General features: G+C 41.6%; 2 protein-coding genes across 3 annotated transcripts in view; both read right to left on the minus strand.

Moving 5' to 3' along the window:
* The window catches only part of LOC117245847 (uncharacterized), a 301,333-nt gene that overhangs the window by 211,042 nt on the left and 69,087 nt on the right, over positions 1–21,204 (minus strand). The window lies entirely within an intron of this gene.
* Positions 1–21,204, minus strand: part of LOC117246011 (uncharacterized) — a 148,297-nt gene that overhangs the window by 112,360 nt on the left and 14,733 nt on the right. Inside the window, exon 2 of one of the 2 annotated variants that reach the window (XM_033609427.2) lies at positions 16,138–19,651. The exons of the other annotated variant lie outside the window; for it this stretch is intronic. Within the exon in view, the coding sequence (XP_033465318.2) occupies positions 18,195–19,651 (1,457 nt within the window). The 3' untranslated portion in view covers positions 16,138–18,194. Of the gene's footprint in view, positions 1–16,137; positions 19,652–21,204 lie in introns of those variants that run through there. 2 annotated transcript variants of the gene reach the window in all.

A 21,204-nucleotide genomic window follows, 5' to 3' on the forward strand; every position in this document is an offset into this window, starting at 1 on the left:
AATGGATTAGAAATTATTATAAATAAGGAACTAAAAGGTGTGGCGGAATGGGTTAAAGCAAACAAACTGGTCTTGAATATATCGAAAACTAACTGCATGATTGTAGGGTCAAGTTATAATATAGATAATAATCCTGTATTAAATATTGAAATTAATGATATCGTTGTACACCAGGTACATGAGACCAAACTTCTGGGAGTGACAGTAGATAGTAAATTATCATGGAAAAAACACATCAATAATATGATTGTAAAGATGGGGAGAGTCATATCAATTATGAGGAGACATGCAGTTTTTATGACCCCAAACATCCTGAAAACAGCAATTCAATCATTAATATTATCATATCTTGACTATTGCCCAGCAGTTTGGTCAAATGCCACTGGAGACATGTTAAACAAACTACAACGTATACAGAACAGAGCTGCCCGCACAATACTCAGATGTGACTACCGGACAAATATCATCTCAATGCACAAGAAGCTTAACTGGTTGTTGGTCAAAGACAGGCTGTTATACTCACTGATTATTGTTATTAGAAATAAATCTGTTTTAAAAACACCTTTTATTTTGTTTAAAAACCTTTCTTTCAGTGCAGAAAATCACAAATACATCACCAGGCATGTAGCTGTAGGAAATTTTACAATACCTAAAGCAAGATCAAATGCAGTCAAACAAACTGTTCTGTATAGAGGTATGAAAGAATGGAATTCATTGCCTAAACATATCAAACTCACCACTAACAGAAAACAATTCAAAAAATTAATAAAATTGTATCTATTACAGTAGGTATAGTGCATTTATGTATGTGTGTATGTATATACATATATAAGATGATAGATATGGTAGAATAATGCAGACAGGGAAAGTGTATGTTGTTTGTTAAATGTGTATGTGTATATGTATATGTATACAGTACAGGCCAAAAGTTTGGACACACCTTCTCATTCAATGCGTTTTCTTTATTTTCATGACTATTTACATTGTAGATTCTCACTGAAGGCATCAAAACTATGAATGAACACATGTGGAGTTATGTACTTAACAAAAAAAGGTGAAATAACAGAAAACATGTTTTATATTCTAGTTTCTTCAAAATAGCCACCCTTTGCTCTGATTACTGCTTTGCACACTCTTGGCATTCTCTCGATGAGCTTCAAGAGGTAGTCACCTGAAATGGTTTTCCAACAGTCTTGAAGGAGTTCCTAGAGGTGTTTAGCACTTGTTGGCCCCTTTGCCTTCACTCTGCGGTCCAGCTCACCCCAAACCATCTCGATTGGGTTCAGGTCCGGTGACTGTGGAGGCCAGGTCATCTGCCGCAGCACTCCATCACTCTCCTTCTTGGTCAAATAGCTCTTACACAGCCTGGAGGTGTGTTTGGGGTCATTGTCCTGTTGAAAAATAAATGATCGTCCAACTAAACGCAAACCGGATGGGATGGCATGTCGCTGCAGGATGCTGTGGTAGCCATGCTGGTTCAGTGTGCCTTCAATTTTGAATAAATCCCAACCCCATTGATAAAGCAAGAAATTCCACTAATTAACCCTGATAAGGCACACCTGTGAAGTGGAAACCATTTCAGGTGACTACCTCTTGAAGCTCATCGAGAGAATGCCAAGGGTGTGCAAAGCAGTAATCAGAGCAAAGGGTGGCTATTTTGAAGAAACTAGAATATAAAACATGTTTTCAGTTATTTCACCTTTTTTTGTTAAGTACATAACTCCACATGTGTTCATTCATAGTTTTGATGCCTTCAGTGAGAATCTACAATGTAAATAGTCATGAAAATAAAGAAAACGCATTGAATGAGAAGGTGTGTCCAAACTTTTGGCCTGTACTGTATATACATGGGTATGTGTATGTGTGCACATGTGTGTGTATATATATATGTATGTGTTTGTATATATGATATTGTAGTATGGTATAAGTAGATATGTATGAATACATATAGAATATATAATGTAATGTATCATTTAATATATATGGTGTGTTTGTATACTGTACATCCTTATATAATGTACATTGTATAGGGATTGGTATATGGTATATGGTATATTGCATAATGAAGAATGGATATATAATGTATAATGATTCGCAGAATGTATTAGATAAAAACACTGTATTGGATATATTTTGTATAATCGAGAAAGGATGAGACACATGTGAGGAAGTGTTAGCTCACTTTGCGCTTATTTATGTTTATTTCTATTTTTTTTGGGTGGGTGGGGGGGGGGGGGGGGTGTAAAGATCACTTCGTTTTCCGTTTAATTTTGCCTATAATGTTTTTTATGTTTTCTGATTGTATTTATAATTGTCGGACCCCAGGAAGAATAGCTGTAGTAGTACTGCAGCTAATGGGGATCTTAATAAAGAACTGAACTAGCAAGGCGGAGGACATTTAATTGTTTAAACGTGTAATTGCGCATCCATTCTGTTTCAACTAAAGCTGTGCTTATACCACTAAGATACTGCAAAAAGCTCTACGGCTCAAAATTAAGATCTATTTTATCTGTAAATATTGCATTCTAGAAATGAAAGATGCATCATCACAACCAGCTGCTGTTACTGATGTCTCAAAAATACTGAATTCATGAGAGATTTCATGTTGAATATTGTCAAGTTTTGGAGGAAAAGTGTGACTGAGAGTTTTTCCTTATCCGCTGTGAGGGTCCAAGGACAGAGGGATTTCGTATGCTATAAAGCCCTCTGAGGCAAATTGTGATTTGTGATATTGGATTTCATAAATATTGATTGATTTACCTAGGGAAGCAAACATGATACCTGTGCCCCTCATGAATTTAGAAATCCCACTAGATTGTTACAGAGCATCTTTGTCTGTATTAAATATCCAAACAAGAAAAAAACAACCAATGCATGAAAGCTGGGGGGAATAACAGCGAACAGCACCAGAGAAGGCAACAACATTGGAGAAGCGAACAACACCGGGCCCTTTTTCACAAAGCAGACTCAACAAACTCTCAGCCTAATTCCGATCTCCGAGTTGATTGAGCATGAGCTGAGAAACTGAGTTTTCGGTTCCAGAACAGCTGATCGTAATTAGCTCGATCAACTCTGAGTATGTTCAGCCTGAGGGAAGCATGTTCACAGCGAGCACCAAAAGACATCATCAGTGGAGTGCAGATAACATGATTTTCAGTGACAGAAAGCAAAGTTAAAAGCGCAATCACTTATTTCATGCCAACTGAATCGTAGATTTTAAGGACTGTGAATGAAGACTTCAAACATATCTTCAAACAAGGAAAAAACACCTTCATGCTGCAGCTTAACAGCGTGAGGTGGGATGGGAAAGAACAGCAGAGCGTGTTCATAGATAAGTGATGTTATGTAATGTGATGCGTCAATGTGTGTAATATACAGAAAATATATAAACATTTTTATATCTTAACAGTGTTCATATATTTCAATATAATTTGCTGTATCCTCTTATGCAGCTGTAATCTGATGGGGCCCAAACACACTGGGCACAAACTCAAAATCAAACACAAAAATTTTGTACAGACTGGTAAATATTTTGCTTATACTTTTGTCATTCTGTCAATATTAGGCTGAGGTTAATTGAATCGCTGTGAAATGACTTCTGATTCACGTAATGTCCTTTATTCTCAGATTGAGCTATGATGGGATGTTGAGTCCCATAAATGAGCCAGTTACACAGTGGAATCTTTGAATATATGAATAGTATTCATAAAGCATTGCATAATGTATCCACATAGATTAATTTCTAATTAAACTGTAATTAAACCTGCAGTTCTGTGGGTCTTATTTCCTCTATATACGAATGAATGCAGGGCGAACTCATCTGATGTTTTCAATGTTAAATTTGCTGACGATACAGTGATTGTTGGTTTGATAACTGAGGATGAAACAGGTTATCGAGGATGTGTGAATGATTTTGTTAATTGGTGTCATGCTAGTTTTCTTCAGCAGAATACCAAGAAAACAAAAGAAATTATTTTTTCATTTCAGACTGAGCAGAGACACACACCAACATGTAGTTATTGATGGTGAAAGTATAGAAGTTGTTAATGAATATAAATATCTAGGGACAGTAATCGATAAACAACTGTCATGGGACTCAAATACAGCTGCCATCTATAGCAAAGGACAGCAAAGACTTTATGCGGAAGCTCTGACAGTTTGGAGTGGACAAACAAATACTGGTTCTCTTTTACCGTTCATTTGTGGAGTGTGTCAGATGAACTCTGTTTTTAGCCTCATTGCAGACTGCAATGAGGCTAAAAGCAGAGTTCAGATGACGCTTCTCCAAACAACTTTTTATGTCGGGGCTTCAGGACACTTGGATCACTACAGATGAGCAGTATGGAGATATTTTGTGGTTTCAATTATGTGTTTTTTGGACGCTTGAATCTGGGGCGCCGTCAGTCTCCATTAGGTGGAGTCTCCCCTTGGATCTCCGCAAGGGATGTGAGGACTCTAAAACTTCACCTGAGCCTCCTGCGGCATATGGGTGAGTAGATATTGGCTGAATTTTCATTTTTGAGTGCACTATCCCTTTAAAATTAATGATAGAGTGTGAGGTGAAATTGTACCTTTCATATAGACACTCCTCTGGGTTGGTAACAGGTTGAAAGGTTGGTAACAGGAAGTAGTTCGAGCGGAAGCTCTGTATCTTGTGTTGTCGGATGTGCAGACGCTTGATCAATAATAATGTGGTTCAGCATTAAAGCAGCTCCACGTTACCCTCGATATCTGTTGCAGGAAGTTCTTATTGCTCATCATGAAAACTTTATACACAAAAGGACACGCCATGTCTCTCCTTCCTGCCACTCGCTAACTGCGGTCAAGCCAGCCATGGTTTGCTTTTGCTTGGTCAAATCAGCCGCATGTTTTTTTCTAGTGTGTGAATCTACTAACATTTACGGTAATCGTAATGAAACAGCTCTGAAGAGCTGCTGGTAGTGACTGTGGGTCAGACTGCAGAGGACAAGATCAAGGATAGTTTGCCGAACTTTGACGTAGAATAAAAAATGTATTTTCCATAAGTAGTCAAAGATTCCTATACTGCTGAACTAAGTACTTCCTAGACTACGTGCTTGCATAATATGAAGTATTTTTACTGTGTACTTTTCGAGTAATGCTTTGTCAAAATCCTTTACAGATCACAAGATCAAGGATATTTCACCCAACTTTGATGCGGAATAAAAAACTTAATTTTCCATAAGTAGTCCAAGATTCATATTAGTGTTGTCACGATACCAAAATCTTTGTTTTGGTACCAATACCAATATGAATTTCGATACTTTTCAATACTTTTCGATACTTTTCGGTACTTTTCCTAAGGAAAAGTCCTTTTGGATACAAACCTTTAGATCAATAAATAGTAGGGGTGTAACGGTACCAAAAAAATCATGGTTCAGTAAGTACCTCAGTACGGACGTCACGGTTTGGTTACTCAAATGTCCCACCAAGTTTATGTTGTCTCGTGTTGTCTCCCTTTGCGAGTCAGACTTTTCTCTGCTGCGGATGTTGATACAGGTGTTGTCATACACACCACTTGTGCAATCTGTGCTCCAATAGGAACAAGAAAGGCGTTTGTGTGCATAATTGAGTAAAATAAATTAACTAAATTAATGAATTGAATCAATTTCAAAGTACCGGTATTTTCCAAATGCAGTATAGTACCGTTCGGAACACTCTAGTACCACGGTACTATTTTAGTAACGGTATACCGTGCAACACTAATTCATATACCGCTGAACTACGTACTTCCTAGACTACGTGCATGCATAATATGAAGTATTTTTACTGTGTACTTTTCGAGTAATCCTGTGTCAAAACCCTTAACAGAGGAGAAAATCAAGGATATTTCACGCAACTTTGATGTGGAATAAAAAACTTATTTTCCATAAGTAGTCCAAGATTCATATACCGCTGAACTACGTACTTCCTAGACTATGTGCATGCATAATATGAATATAAATTTAATAATAATAATAAATTTTATTTGATGGCGCCTTTCTTGGCACTCAAGGACACCGTACAGATACACAAAATGACATTAAAAAGACATTAAAAAGAAAGAACTATTTAAAAAACAAAACAAAGAACAATAGAAAGTGACAGAGCAATTGGCATCAGATGGAATAGGCAGTTTTAAACAGATGTGTTTTGAGTTGTGATTTGAAATGGGGGAGTGAATGGATGTTTCTGAGTTGGGGTGGTAATGAATTCCAGAGACGGGGAGCAGAGTGGCTGAATGCTCTGCTCTCCATGGTGGTGAGGCGGGCAGAGGGGACAGACAGGTGTGTGGAGGAAGAGGATCTGAGGGAGCGGGAGGGAGTGGGAACATGGAGGAGATTTGACAGATATGGGGGGGCGAGGTTGTGGATGGCCTTGAATGTTAACAGGAGGACTTTAAATTGAATACGGAACTGAACCGGGAGCCAGTGGAGCTGTTGGAGGACAGGAGTGATGTGGTGGATGGAGGGGGTTCGAGTAATGATACGGGCAGCTGAGTTCTGGACCAGTTGAAGTTTATGGAGGGATTTGTGAGGGAGGCCGAAGAGGAGAGAGTTACAGTAATTGAGACGGGAAGTGATGAGGCTGTGGACAAGGATGGCGGCAGTGTGGGGGGTAAGTGAGGTGCGGAGACAATTGATGTTTCGTAGGTGGAAGTAGGCAGACTGGGTAATGTTATTGATGTGGGAGTGAAAGGATAGTGTGCTGTCAAGGATGATGCCCAGCCTCTTAACCTGGGGGGAGGGTGAAACGGAGGAGTTATCAATAGTGAGAGAAAAGCTGTTGGTTTTGGATAAAGTGGATTTGGTGCCAATGAGGAGAACCTCGGTTTTGTTACTGTTTAATTTAAGGAAGTTTAGGGTGAACCGGGTTTTTATTTCAGTGATGCAATCAGTGAGGGAGGTGGGCGGGAGAGTGGATGAGGGTTTAGTGGTGAGGTAGAGCTGGGTGTCATCAGCGTAACAGTGGAAGTGAATGTTAAATTTCCGGAAGATATTGCCGAGGGGAAGGAGGTAGGTGATGGAGGAAAGGATGGATTTAAAGGATTTGAGTTGAATGAACTGAGTGCGGCCAGAGAGGTAAGATGTGAACCAGTCTAACGGAGTGTGGGTGATGCCAATGGAGGATAGCCTGTTGAGAAGGGTGGTGTGACAGATGGTATCAAAGGCTGCACTCAGGTCGAGAAGGGTAAGGATGGTGAGGAGTCCAGAATCAGCTGCCATAAGGAGGTCGTTGGTGATTTTGATGAGTGCTGTTTCAGTGCTATGGAGTGGGCGGAAACCGGACTGGAACTGTTCATACAGGTTATTGTGGGATAGGTGGGAATGGAGTTGGGAAGCAACTGTTTTCTCAAGGATTTTGGAGATGAAGGGTAGATTGAAGATAGGACAGAGGTTGTTGAAGTTGGAGGGGTCGGCGCCAGGTTTTTTCAAAATTGGGGTAATGGCAGCAGTTTTGAAGGATGTAGGGACAGTTCCAGTGGTGAGAGAGGAGTGGATGATGGCAGAAATGAGGGGGACCAGAGAGGGGAGGCAGGCTTTAACAAGTTGTGTGGGGAGGGGGTCGAGTTGACAAGTGGATGGCTTGGATTTCTGGATGAGTTCTGTGATTTCTGAGAGAGTGGGGAGTTGGAAGGAGGAGAATGAGTGTGAGGATGGGTGAAAGTCGGCTGAGATGCTGAGGTGAGGGTTTGAGCCAAGGTGCTGGTGGATATTCTTGATTTTTGCAGTGTAAAAGGACATAATGGAGTTGCAGAAGGAAGTTGTGTACAGGTGAGGGGGGAGAGAGTCCTGGGGTTGGGTAATACTGTTTAGTAGGGAGAACAGTGACCTGGAGTTTCCTTTATTTGCAGTGATTATACTGGAGTAGTAGTGGGTTTTGGTGCCGGCAATGGAGTCCTTATAATGTAAGATGTGGTTATTGTACATTTCTTTGTGAATAGTGAGACCAGTTTTTCTATAGAGTCGTTCAAGTTGCCGACCTTTGGCTTTCATGAGACGAAGATCAGGGGTGAACCAAGGGGCGGAGACGGAGAAAGAAACAGATCTGGTTTTTAACGGAGCAAGAGAATTAAGAATATTATGGAGTCCAGTGTTATAATGAGAAACCAGATTATCAGGGGTGGATAGACTGTGGATATCAGGGAGGCAGAAGGAGTGGATACTTGAAGTGAGAGTGGCGGGGTTAATGTTCTTTATATTACGGAATGAAATGAGGCGTGGTGTCTTAGAGAAGGAGAGAGTGAGTTTCACTGTAAACGAGAGGAGAAAGTGGTCAGTTATGGGGAGTTCATCAGCTGCAAGGTCAAGAGGGGTGACACCAGAGCAGCAGATTAAGTCCAGAATGTGTCCTTTGGAGTGTGTGGGGAATAGTGGTATGCTGCTGACATCCAAAACTGTCTAAACAGAATGTGAAGTCTTTGGTGAGAGGCCGATTGATATTGTCCATGTGGATATTGAAATTACCCAGCAGTATTATGTTTGGTGAGAGAGAGGATAGATGGGTGAGGAAAGCAGCAAAGTCATTTAAAAAGTCACTATTCCGTTTAGGGGGGCGGTAGACGGTAGCAATGATGGTTGGAGTGGGACCAGACAACTCGCTGACAGTGGATTCAAACGAGCTGGAGATGGGCACAGACACCGGCGAGACTTTCCACTTCTCGCAGTAAATGATCGCGAGACCTCCTCCCCGGCCGGAGCCACAGGGTTGACAGATATAAACAAACCCACTAGGAGTGGATTCATTCAGCTGGGAGAAGTTGTTGGGCTGTTGCCATGTCTTGGTTAAACAAAGAAAGTCTAGTTTACGGTCAGTGATGAGGTCCTGGATGAGATGTCCTTTGCTTGTCAGTGAGCGGATGTTGAGCAGAGTGAAGTTGAGTGAGGTGTTGTCGCAGCTGGTAGTGGTGCTAGCCAACCGAGCTAGGTGGGCTAACACGCTGTGGTCGACAGCCCGGCTGGTGGAGCGTGAAGGGCGTCGAGAGCTGGACCAGATGGACTTTACGTATTGCTGTTGAGCTGTTATGGTGGAAATTCCGGCGGGACCCTCGGTGGATGTATCTCCGGCGGGGCTGGAAGGTGATGTCCGGGTGAAGATGGAGTGCCTCTGGTGCAGGTCCAGGCAGGTGACAGCGCAGCCGGAGCAGGTCAGTGGCCGAGTATTGGAGCAAACCCGTCACTGGCAGGTGAACAGGCAGTAGAAAGAGCCAGGCACAGACAAACAAGATGTATGTCCTACCGGCCCACATTGTGGACGAGGACTTAGGCAGCGTCGACGGCCAGAAAAAACGCCAGGTGAGGCTCAAGCCGGGACAGGACAGGTGAGCTAACAGTTAACACTCACACAGACGGTAGTGCTGGCAAATCGTGGAAGTAACGTTATTCCAAATGAAGGCAATTGCCTATTCTGTCTGATTTGGTCATAAAACTAAAAAATAAGTTGGAAAGTTAAAAAGTTACCGGTGAGCAGCGGCAGGAAGTTGCGCCAGCGTTCACTCATCGGCCATGATTATCTGCCAGCCATGACTGGTGTGAAGTACTTTTACTGTGTACTTTTCGAGTAATCCTGTGTCAAAACCCATTACAGAGGACAAGATTAAGGATATTTCACCCAACTTTGACGTGGAATAAAAAGCTTATTTTCCATAAGTAGTCCAAGATTCATACACTACTGAACTTAGTACTCCCTAGACTACGTGCATGAATAATATGAAGTATTTTTACTGTGTACTTCTTGAGTAATCCTGTGTAATGCAAGTAGTCTAGGAAGTACTAAGTTCAGTGGTATATGAATCATGGATACTTATGGAAAATAAGTGTTTTATTCTACATCAAAGTTCGGCAAAATATCCTTGATCTTGTCTTCTGTTAAGGATTTTGACACAGGATTACTCATAGTCTAGGAAGTACTTAGTTCAGCAGTATATGAATCTTTGACTACTTACAGAAAATACGTTTTTTATTCTACGTCAAAGTTCGGCAAAATATCCTTGATCTTGTCCTCTGCAGTCTGACCCACAGTCACTACCAGCAGCTCTTCAGAGCTGTTTCATTACGATTACCGTAAATGTTAGTGGATTCCCGCACTAGAAAAAAACGTGCGGCTGATTTGACCAAGCAAAAGCAAACCACGGCTGGCTTGACCGCAGTACACGGCTTAGTGGGAGATCAGCCTCGGGCTGAGATGAAACAAACCTGCGAACCAGCAAGTTTGTTCCACTGAGTATGTTACCATGGTAACAGACTGAGTATGTTACCATAGTAACAGACTGAGTATGGTACCATAGTAACAGACTCAGGGTTATGCTGAACTGCCTTTGTGAAACGGAGTTTCCTTCATCTCAGGCTGAACATACTCAGAGTTTTCACTAATCCTGCTTTCTGAAATAGGGCCCAGAGAAGCGAACGACACCAGAGAAGCTAACGGTGTTGTGTCCCTACTGGTTTCCAATTTAACTGGTTTCCTTACCGAATAGCTGCAGATGTGCTGCGCCTCCGTCAGCAGATTCGTCACAAATTCACAAACATACACAACATATTTCTGGCGATCTTAAAGTCGCAGCCCACACCTACCACAGCGAATATGCTTTTGTAAGTGAGCACTACGTACCAGCGACATTAAAAAGAGAAAGGAAAGAAAATATGATATACACAAATTTGCGTCAAGCTGGACTCGATTTCACGTCAACAAAAGACAATGAAACACAAACCGCATGTCTACCTGTGTGAGCCACTAAGACTCACAGAGTGCACAGCTTTCCTCAGGTATTAGTAAATTACGTCAGCATCCAGGTAACATTTTGATTTGGGCTGGCCTGAGACAACCGGTTACCCTCGGCTTGCCTTGAAAGTACCCACACATATAATGTTTCTTGTTCTTTTTCCACGAGTCTACAAACATATTCAGTGCCACATTACAGTCTGTACAACACTGCACACTGACAAAGCCTGTCATGTTTAAAAAGTGACGATCTAACTCGCTCACTGCGTACCTGTAGAGACAGAGATAACAGCATGACGTCACCTCTCTCGGACCATGTGTGGGTAGGTCCGACGCTTCCAGCTAGAGGGAGAAATATAACAAAATAAGATAAAATAGGAAAAACCTGTCTCCCTCTTTTATTTTATTTTCAGCGTTTAATCAAGGCGGAGGCGGGCGGCTGGAGGTCTGAGACTTCCAGAGAGGAGAGAGGAAGAAACAAACAGCCAATGTGTGTCTGTGTGTGTTATGTTCAGGTGTTGTCACGTAAATAACAGTGCCCAAGCAGTAAACAGGACAGACAATAGGATTTTATTTATTTTTCCACTACATTTTTACTGAAAGCTGACCGAATCCGACGTCGGCCGGGTTTGGTCAAAAATGTAGCTCTACATTTTTGACCAAACCCGGCCCGACCCGTCGGGTACCGTCGGGCTTGGATCGCCACACTCTAGTGTGTGTATGTGTTCCCTATAGAGGCCTATCTGAATTTCTGTCTTTGAGAGATATTATTTTGTAATAAAACTGAATTTTCTATCCATACATATAAATTTTAAATATATTAAAATGATAAGGCATCTTTGAGTAAACTGCGAGTATCATTTAAGTAGGCTATGTCGTGGCCGGCCGAGTGTCCTCTTTTTTGGAAATCAAAATATGGTCACCCTATCATATTTTCTTTCCTTTCTTTTTTTTAATGTCGCTGGTACGTAGTGCTCACTTACAGAAGCATATTCGCTGTGGTAGAAGTGGGCTGCGACTTTAAGATCGCCAGTAATATGTTGTGTATGTTTGTGAATTTGTGACAAATCTGCTGACGGAGGCGCAGCACATCTGCGGCTGTTCGGTGAGGAAACCATTTAAATTGAAAACCAGTAGGGACACAACAACGGCACCAGAGAAGCTAACGCGGCGTATAATCGTCGACAGACTGAGTATTTATTGAACAAACCTGCAGTTATATTAGCTATTAATAATGAACTTGTAATGTGTAATGAACAAACCTGCTCTGTGTAACCGAAGCTGAGGGTTGAAAACAGCGTCCAGTAGTTTACGTTGTCGCTCGTTCTCCTCTTTTGATCGACAAAGTTCCTCCTCGTACTCTGCTATCGTTCTTTCAACCAGCCCAAATATCTCTTCAGCAGCCGCAGTTAGTCGCTGCTTCACCAACGATCGCAGCATTTGGACTTTAGACATGTTCACACTTTAAAAACACAACAAAGAAACTCTGCTAACACACCTTTCTACCAGACGCCATCTTGCTCAAACAGTATGACGTTAGCGACAGTAAAGAATACAGCTTCCGGGGTAAACGAGTTAATGGACTTCAAAATAAAAGTCCAGACGTGTGACTGGAATTACAGACAGTCCTTTAGAAACACAAGCAGATAGATAAATGAATAAATGAAAAAAACTCTTTAGAGAATGATGTTCATTGACCTTAAAAGTTTATTCTTGAACTTGGAAAGAAAAGCTACAAAACATTTCACAAAACAAGGTCCAAATAAGTTGTTTAATAAACCATCAAACATTGTGAATGACTCAGTTTATAGTTGTTTAGGAGGTGCTTCTTATGTCAAACTATAAACCTGACCTGACTTCATGGATGAAATCATTAATATCCTAGAGGACCCTTTCCATACAGCATGTGAGCAAAGAGAAAGAGGCACAACATAATGTCTTGATATTCTGTGCATACGCACTTTCATTTATTATAATATAGGCTGAAGTGTTACTAAAACCTAACTGATGAGGAAATACATATTACTTGTTTTCTTGCTCATTTGATATAAAGAACTGTTTCGAGTCATCAATAACAACCAGGATTGGAATTCTAAAGGTGAAACAATACCCAACTCTGAATGCTGTTTGCTCACAGCAGAAGAAGAATGACATTCTTACCCTGGTGTTCTCATTTCATACATGTCCAGAGCCTTTTCAACCCTCTGTTGCTCCAGAGTTAAATCTGAACCAACAATTTTACTGCTGTTGCTGTTGAAAAAACACATATATGACCTTTGTCGTGGCTGCCTTTGAACTCTTTTCCCACACACAGAGTGGCTGAAGAGTTTCTCCTCTTTGGGGATTCTCATGTGTGTCACAGCGTGGTCACTGAGTATGAAAAAATTTTTACAATATGCTCAGCTAAAATGTTTATCTCCTAAACTAAACCTCACATGACTGTTGACCTTGAAGGGAAAGACATTTTTTGGAAAACAATGCTATTTTGAGGCAATACAAAATGCTAGTAAAGAATGCCTGTAGCAGACACACACTTGAACATTCAGATGAATTATTGTCATGGATGGATTACTGGACAGGCCTACAGGGGCTGGCTGGCCTTAATTTCAAAGATTTTTCTAGAATATCGACACATGTATCAACCAGGAAAAGACTCACAATGACGACAAAGAAATAACAATTTTACAAAAAGACCACAAAGAGAAACAAGAAGACGACAAATAAAAAAAAAATTACAGACAATAGTCAAAGTGAACTTTATTGTCTCTGTTGTCTGTTGATCGGTCAATAGCAGATGGTCACTCTGCTCAGGGCTGAGTTGTGGCTGGTTTTGTAACCACTGTTCAAACCATTGCAAGTCTTGTGTAGGCTACATTATTTTTCTCTAATTATGAAAATAAAGGATGTTTTGCTGCCTCTTGCAGCAGCTGTAGTCTTAAGAAGAAAAACCAAAAACTTAATTCACTGGGCTGACTGCCGGCAACTTTTAAGGTGGAATGTTAAATTGTAATGTTACTCAGTGCATGAATTGACGACATGAATCCATCAGAACTTTAAATGTCAATGTGACAAGTCTGACTATCACTTTAGTTTTTATTGTCTCTCTTTGATGACACAGACTTTTAGCAATCAGTGGATCTTCAGCATATAAAAATTAATTTTGACTGGAGAAAAATAAAAAACATTGGGTGTCGTTTCTGTGGGCTCTGGCTACCTGCGCTTGCCTGAGAAGGACTAAATGCACAAACTATTTTACATATTCCATCAGCAAAGTGTAGACGTTCCATGTCAGTCAATGGTGATGAGGAAATACAGTGAGTGCTGGACAGAACAGTGAGTGACAACAACCCACGCTCACATTTAGAGTTTGCAGTGGAACCACTGAATGGATCTAGGGTCTAGGTACCATGTCTGAAGGGTTACTTTTGTCTCCAATGGTGGAAACAGGGCTAAAAGAACTACAAAGTGACACAAAACAATTCTTATACCTCTATATTCTGCTGTGATTCCTCGCGATCCTGCTTTGAATCTTCATTAGAACAATTCAGGTGTTTGGTGACAGTCATCAAAGGAGGACTCCTGTGGAGCCGTTGACCAGCTGGGGTAAAATTCCCCAAATGTCTCTCACAGTTAAACATCTGTCCAACATGTCTGAGGTTCTCTTGGGCAAAAAGCTGCAACACAGAGCTTTAATACAAATCTCCTGCTGCTTCTTTCCTCCACACTCCCTTTTGACCTGTGGGTCAAAAGCAGCTTCCTCCTTTTGACCACTAGATGGCGACAGATCCCTTTAAAACACAGGTAAGACTTGTTTTTACTTTAGATAACATATTGCTCATGTTATATTCTCCCTTCACATTCAACATACTTTAAATCCTTTTTCTTTTTACAAAACAAAAGTCACAATTTCCCAAAAAATTAAAACACCCAGGTTTTATGTTTTTAACAGGTGAAAATGAATAATGAGCCTTTATTATTTTCATGGGGTATATACCACATCATTACCAGTACTTCTACTACTGCTACTAAAAGTGGTGCAAGGTAGTTAACAGTGCACAATATTGTGGGCGACTGTAGCGAAATCAGCGATTCGAGCCCCGGCCCCTCAAGTCCACACGTCAAAGTGTCCTTGGACAAGATACTGAACCCCAGATCACCTCCGATGGTTGTTCCATCAGTGTGCGTAAATAGTTACTGAGTAGCAGGTGGCACCATGTATGGTAGCCACGGCCACCGGTTTGTGACTGTGTGTGAGAATGGGTGAATGTGACATATAGAATAAAACCACTTTCAGTGGTCTGAAGACGAGGCAAGTCCATTTACCACACACAGGCGACCACAAACACCACTGGTAACTGCTTATAAAAAAAGCACAAGGACTTTAATTCAGGGAGCTTCCCCAGATTTTCCTCCTGTTCAGCCCTCTCTTGTCCTTTTTTACTGCTGCTTTTACATTACAAAGGCATGACTGCTTAGTGGACTTGTAGATGTGCTCAGCTTGTCAGTCTTGACAGATTTTGCACCGAAACTAGAAACTGTAAATTGTATCAACTTGTCACATGACCAAATAGAGACTTGACACTAGGCAACATCAACATACAGTCAGGTCCATAATTATTTGGACAATGATACAGTTGTCATCATTTTGGCTCTGTACACCACCACAATGGGTTTTAAATGACAAGAGCAGCAGGATGAAAGCTGAAGTGTTTGGGGCTGCATTATCTGCTCAGATTCAACCAAATGCTTCAAAACTCTTTGGACGATGCTTCACAGTGCAGTTGGACAATGACCTGAAGCATATTGCAAAAGCAACCAAAGACATTTTTAAGGCAAAGAAGTGGAATGTTGTGCAATGGCCAAGTCATATCATCTGACCTGAATCCAACTGAGCATGCGTTTCTCTTGCTGAAGCCAAAACTGAGGGCAAAACACCCAAAACACAAGCAGGAAGTGCAGATGGCTGCAGTAAAGGGCTGGCAGAGCATCACCAGGGAAGAAACCCAGCAGCTGGTGATGTCCATGTGTCCAACACTTCAGGCAGTCATTGACTGTAAAGGATTTGCAACCAAGTATTAAAACTGACTGTTAAACTGATGATTATGTTAGTTTGTCCAAATACTTATGAGCCCTTAAAGTTGGGGGACTGTGTGAAGAAACGGTTGTCATTCCTACATGGTTCATACTACATTTTTGAAAAAAGCCTTAAATGAAAGCTGAGAATCTGCACTTTAAGCAGGTATTCATTGTTTCATTTAAAACCCATTGTGGTGGTGTACAGAGCCAAAATGATGACAACTGTATCATTGTCCAAATAATTATGGACCTGACTGTACATGTTACCCAGCAATCATCATTGCATGCCTGTACATGACAAAAGTATCAAAGACATAAGAAATTATTCATTTAATTGAATCATTTTTAAATACATATAGTTTATTCATGATTTTTCGGGTTCATGTAGAATCAGCATATCATTTTGTTGTAGATTGCTACTGACTATTTTACAAAAAGGAAAGAAAAGAAAAAAAGAAAACTATGACAGATGTGTTGGCATGTTTCAGGTCAAATAGCTTGTAGCATATGGCACCATTTTTAATGTAATGGGATTTTATTTTCTTTAGAAACACAGCTGTAGTTCCGAGGTAGAAATCTTAATCATTTGCAAGGTCCCCCCAACCCACAGGCTCCAGTGCAACCGCACTACCAGTCCTGTCTATATTTACACCCCTGGCTGCTGCTGCTTTTACAATAGGGAGGGAAGAATTAAAAAAAAAAAAAAACACCTCATGAAGACTTCCGCCTGCGCTGCGTTCCTGAACCCGTAAAATCCTCTGAAGTTAGAGAGGGGACACAGAGGAGACCAAAAATGGCATGAGAGCCAGGGAGAAAAAAAATTGCTGTTTCTATCAAAGGAGTCTGGTGACTGGACGGGGGCAGCAGCAAACCTATCTTCACCACATGAAAGAAAAGGATCACCAATGTAAAAGAACACTTTGTTAAGAGTATTTTCAACACCTCACCTTGCTGTCAGACAGTCTCTTACAATGGTAAACTGATGCAGTTACATGATGCTCTCCTAAAAACAACCAGACTCCACTGACAGAATCAGTAATTTTACTTCACAGAACACAATGAGTCACTGTTCTTCAGCTGCCCTTCAATTGGACAGTTAGTTTGTGTTGTTGTGTGACTTTGGGAAGCGACCTAACCATGCCAGTTCTCCAAACTGGGAGTGTAAAGCTGATAACACAATTCCAAATGAAGGCTGAGTCATGAAAGTCGCCCAGCGGCGTCCCCTCTGATGTGCCTGTCCGCATCAGCCCACGGCCCAGCCCTTGACTGCACAGTGCTGCTGCACATAAGATGAGAGAAGGAAAGATGGCAGAGACTATGCAGAGGAGCTGTGGACTGTAAAAACTGAGCATCTCTGACAGACAAATCTTTTTACCCCACACTGAGTAACTTAATTGTTTTTGGTTAGTATTGAGTGTCTGCCTCTCTGCTCTCCTCAGTTTGAGTTTGATGAGGCTGTGCAGACTAACAAACAAAACATTGATAGCATCTGAGTTGTTAAGGTCAAGTGAATCTTTAGTGACAAACACTGCAGCTGAAAGGTTTCTCTGTTGTGTGGGATTTAATGTATTTGTGTAACTGTCCAGTTTGTGTAAAAGATTTCATACAGACATTGAAGCTGAAAAGTGTTTGTCCTGTACGAGTTCTCACGGTTGTTTTTTACAGTCTTTTTCCAAATAAAAGATTTAGTTTCCAAACCGAACAGCTGAATCAGTTTTCCCCATCATGAGTTCTCCTCATGTATGCATGTAAATATACACAGTGTAAACGATTTTCTACAAATTGAACAGCTAAATGATTTCTCTCCTGTATGAGATCTTATGTGTTTCTTTATAACACTACTGTAACCACGTTTGCCCACGCTCAGAGCAACAAAATGGTTTCTCTCCTGTATGCGATCTCAAGTTTGTTCAGATCTCCATTGCGACCGAATCTTTTCCCACACTCAGAGCAACTAAATCATTTCTCACAGACAATCAAATTACTCACAGAGACTTTTCAGATAATTTAAACCTGACTGAGGTTCTCCGGTCTCCTTCCAGTCATCACTCTCATCAGTTTCATGTTGTAAATGTGTATCTGGATCTGAGTTCCTGGCTGGTTCTGGTCCTCCACAGTCCTCTCCCTCTGCTTCTGTTTCCATCTGTTCAGTTTGTCTTTGGTGAAGCTGTGAGGACTGAAGTTTCTCTTCATCATCTTCACTCTTCACAGGGACAGGAGTGGATGTGAACTTGGTGATATCATCCTCCTCCAGCCCTTGAAGCTGCTCTCCCTCCTGACTGATCCAGAGTTCGTCCTGTTCCTCTCTAAATGGTTTCTACCCTACATGAGATCTCGTGTCTCGTCAGATGTCCCCTCCAACGAAATCTTTCCCCACACTCAGAGCAACTAAATGATTTCTACCCCATATGAGATCTCATGTGTTTCGTCAGATGTGCCCTCTGACGAAATCTTTCGCCACACTCGGAGCAGCTAAATGGTGTCTCCCCTGTATGAGATCTCATGTGTTTTTTCATATCACAGCTGTGACCAAATCTTTTCCCACACTCAGAGCAGCTATATGGTTTTTCACCTGTATGAGTTCTCATGTGTTTCTTCATATCACTGCTGTTACCAAATCTTTTCCTGCACTCAGAGCAGCTATATGGTTTTTCACCTGTATGAGATCTCATGTGTACCTTCAGATCATGATTTCGGCAAAATTTTTTCCCACACTCAGAGCAACTAAATGGTTTCTCTCCTGTATGCAATCTCATGTGTAGCTTCAGATTTCCACTGCGACCAAATCTTCTCCCACACTCAGAGCAACTAAATGGTTTCTCTCCAGTATGAGATCTCATGTGTCTCGTCAGTTGTTCCCTCCGACGAAATCTTTTCCCACACTCAGAGCAACTAAATGGTTTCCACCCTATATGAGATCTCATGTGTTTCATGAGATGTGCCCTTAGATGAAATCTTTCCCCACACTCGGAGCAGCTAAATGGTTTCTCCCCTGTATGAGATCTCATGTGTCTCTTCATATCACTGCTGTGACCAAATCTTTTCCCGCACTCAGAGCAGCTATAGGGTTTTTCACCTGTATGAGATATAGTGTGTGCCTTCAGATCATGATTTCGGCAAAATGTTTTCCCACACTCAGAGCAACTAAATGGTTTCTCTCCTGTATGCAATCTCATGTGTCTGCTCAGATTTCCACTGCGACCAAATCTTTTCCCACACTCAGAGCAACTAAATGGTTTCTCGCCAGTATGAGATCTCATGTGAATCCTCAGATGTCCCTTCTCACGAAATCTTTTCCCACACTCAGAGCACTTAAATGGTTTCTCTCCTGTATGACACATAATGTGAATCCTCAGATGTCCCTTCTGACTGAATCTTTTCCCACACTCAGAGCAGCTAAATGGTTTCTCGCAAACAATCAAATCACTCACAGGGACTTCATCATTTTTCAGACAGTTTAAACCTGACTGAGGTTCTCTGGTCTCCTTCCAGTCATTACTGTCATCAGTCTCAGGTTGTAAATGTGTATCTGGATCTGAGTTCCTGGCTGGTTCTGCTCCTCCACAGTCCTCTCCCTCTGCTTCTGTTTCCATCTGTTCAGTGTGTCTTTGATGAAGCTGTGAGGACTGAGGTTTCTCTTCATCATCTTCACTCTTCACAGGGACAGGGGTGGATATGAATTTGGTGATATCAACCTCCTCCAGCCCTTGAAGCTGCTCTTCCTCCTGACTGATCCAGAGTTCCTCCTGTTCCTCTTTAATGTGTGGAGGCTCTGGGTCCTCCTGGTCCACACTGGAGCTCCACTCCTGCTGCTCAGGGGGAACCTCTTCTTTAACCACCAACAGCTGCTGGACGTCTGAAGGAAACAGTACACACACAAACACACACCAGTCATTAACATGGACTGTTACTCTTGTCATGTCTGGAGGCTACAGTGTGGCTCTTTATTTGCTCAGGATAAAGTGAATTATGTGAGAATGATTGTCCATGGGATGCAAGAGTTTGCCGCAAATCAAGTTTGATTACTGGCAGCCTGAGTAAATAAAATGCTGGTGGTGTGTCAATGAGTATGCCCATCAAAATCTGTTTCCCCCTAACCACAACCTCGCCCAAACGGCGAATGGTCGGGATGTTCCTGTCCACTTAACGAAAATTTTAACGAGGACTAGTCAACTAGTCTGAAAAAGGGAAAACACTCAGAAAACAGCCAAAATTTAGCACAATTTATTGTTAAGTATTTGAAACACTGTCCCAAAAATATTGTGTGCATCAAGAGCCCTTTGAAGCCTTTAATCACAATCTTCAACAACCATGGCGGATTTTAAATGCCGCTGAAGTACGAGATACTTTGCGGCGTGCGCTATGAACGTGAACATAACGGCAACTCAGTCAAAAGTTAACCACTAAAATAAAAAATAAATAAACTGCCTCTGAAATGTGGGGCACAGAACAGAAATGACAGAAATGATAGCAATTCAGTTCAGGGCTCGACAGTGCGAGCGTTTCACTCACATTTGCGACTAAAAATAGGTGTGTGCGAACTGTAAAAAATATTTAGGGGCACGTGCGCATAAAAAAAAAAATCAGCCGAAGCAGCCTATATTTTTGTCAATTAAAAAATATAATAATCTAACCGCAGATGTTGGAGGAACTCCAGCCGCCTTCCCTCTCCCCTGTGTGACACGGTTATGGGCGGTTTTCCAAGCCACTGTCGGCACAATGAATATAAGTCCAGTGTTTCCGCTACATTAATTTAGCAGCGGCGTGTCGCCGCTGCTAAATTATTGCTGCCGCCGCTCCTTCAAAACATTTTTGCAAACGCACCACCACTCTGAGACATCTGTGCACTTGCACAGTGCAGCAGCCAGTATAGTGAGGAGAGCAGCGGTGAGGGGAGTAGGGAGTGGGGGAAGGCTCCTATTTAGGGATGCACCGAATATATTCGGCCGAATATTGAAAAAAACAAAAAAACAAAAACACAACACATTCGGTATTCGGTGGAATAAGTGAAAAGCAAGGCCAAATAATAGCGGCGTGTTTTGATAACGCAATCAAACAGCGTGCAGTGGCGGACAGAGTAAAATGTCGGCAGTGTGGCAATAAACAGTAACGGCGAATCCCGCCGGTTGTGGGTTGAACGGGAGTCACAGACATGGACAGGAATACGTATTCCTGTCAAATACGGCGGCGCATTATAACGGCTTACCGGCAAAGAAGCCCAAAAGTACCAGAACAGCTGAGCTATGACGGCACACAGTTTGTGGTGTATCAGAGGAGAAACTTTAGGGACTGTTCGTTACTTATGAAGGGACTTGTCTGGGCAACTAACCCCCCCCCCAAAATTAACTTTGTGCCCCTGAAGTTCTTTGTGTGCTCCTTACTTTTTCAACTTAGGAGCACATGTGCTCC

This window comes from Epinephelus lanceolatus, chromosome 22 (genome assembly GCF_041903045.1).
Source record: "Epinephelus lanceolatus isolate andai-2023 chromosome 22, ASM4190304v1, whole genome shotgun sequence".
Classification (NCBI taxonomy): domain Eukaryota; kingdom Metazoa; phylum Chordata; class Actinopteri; order Perciformes; family Serranidae; genus Epinephelus; species Epinephelus lanceolatus.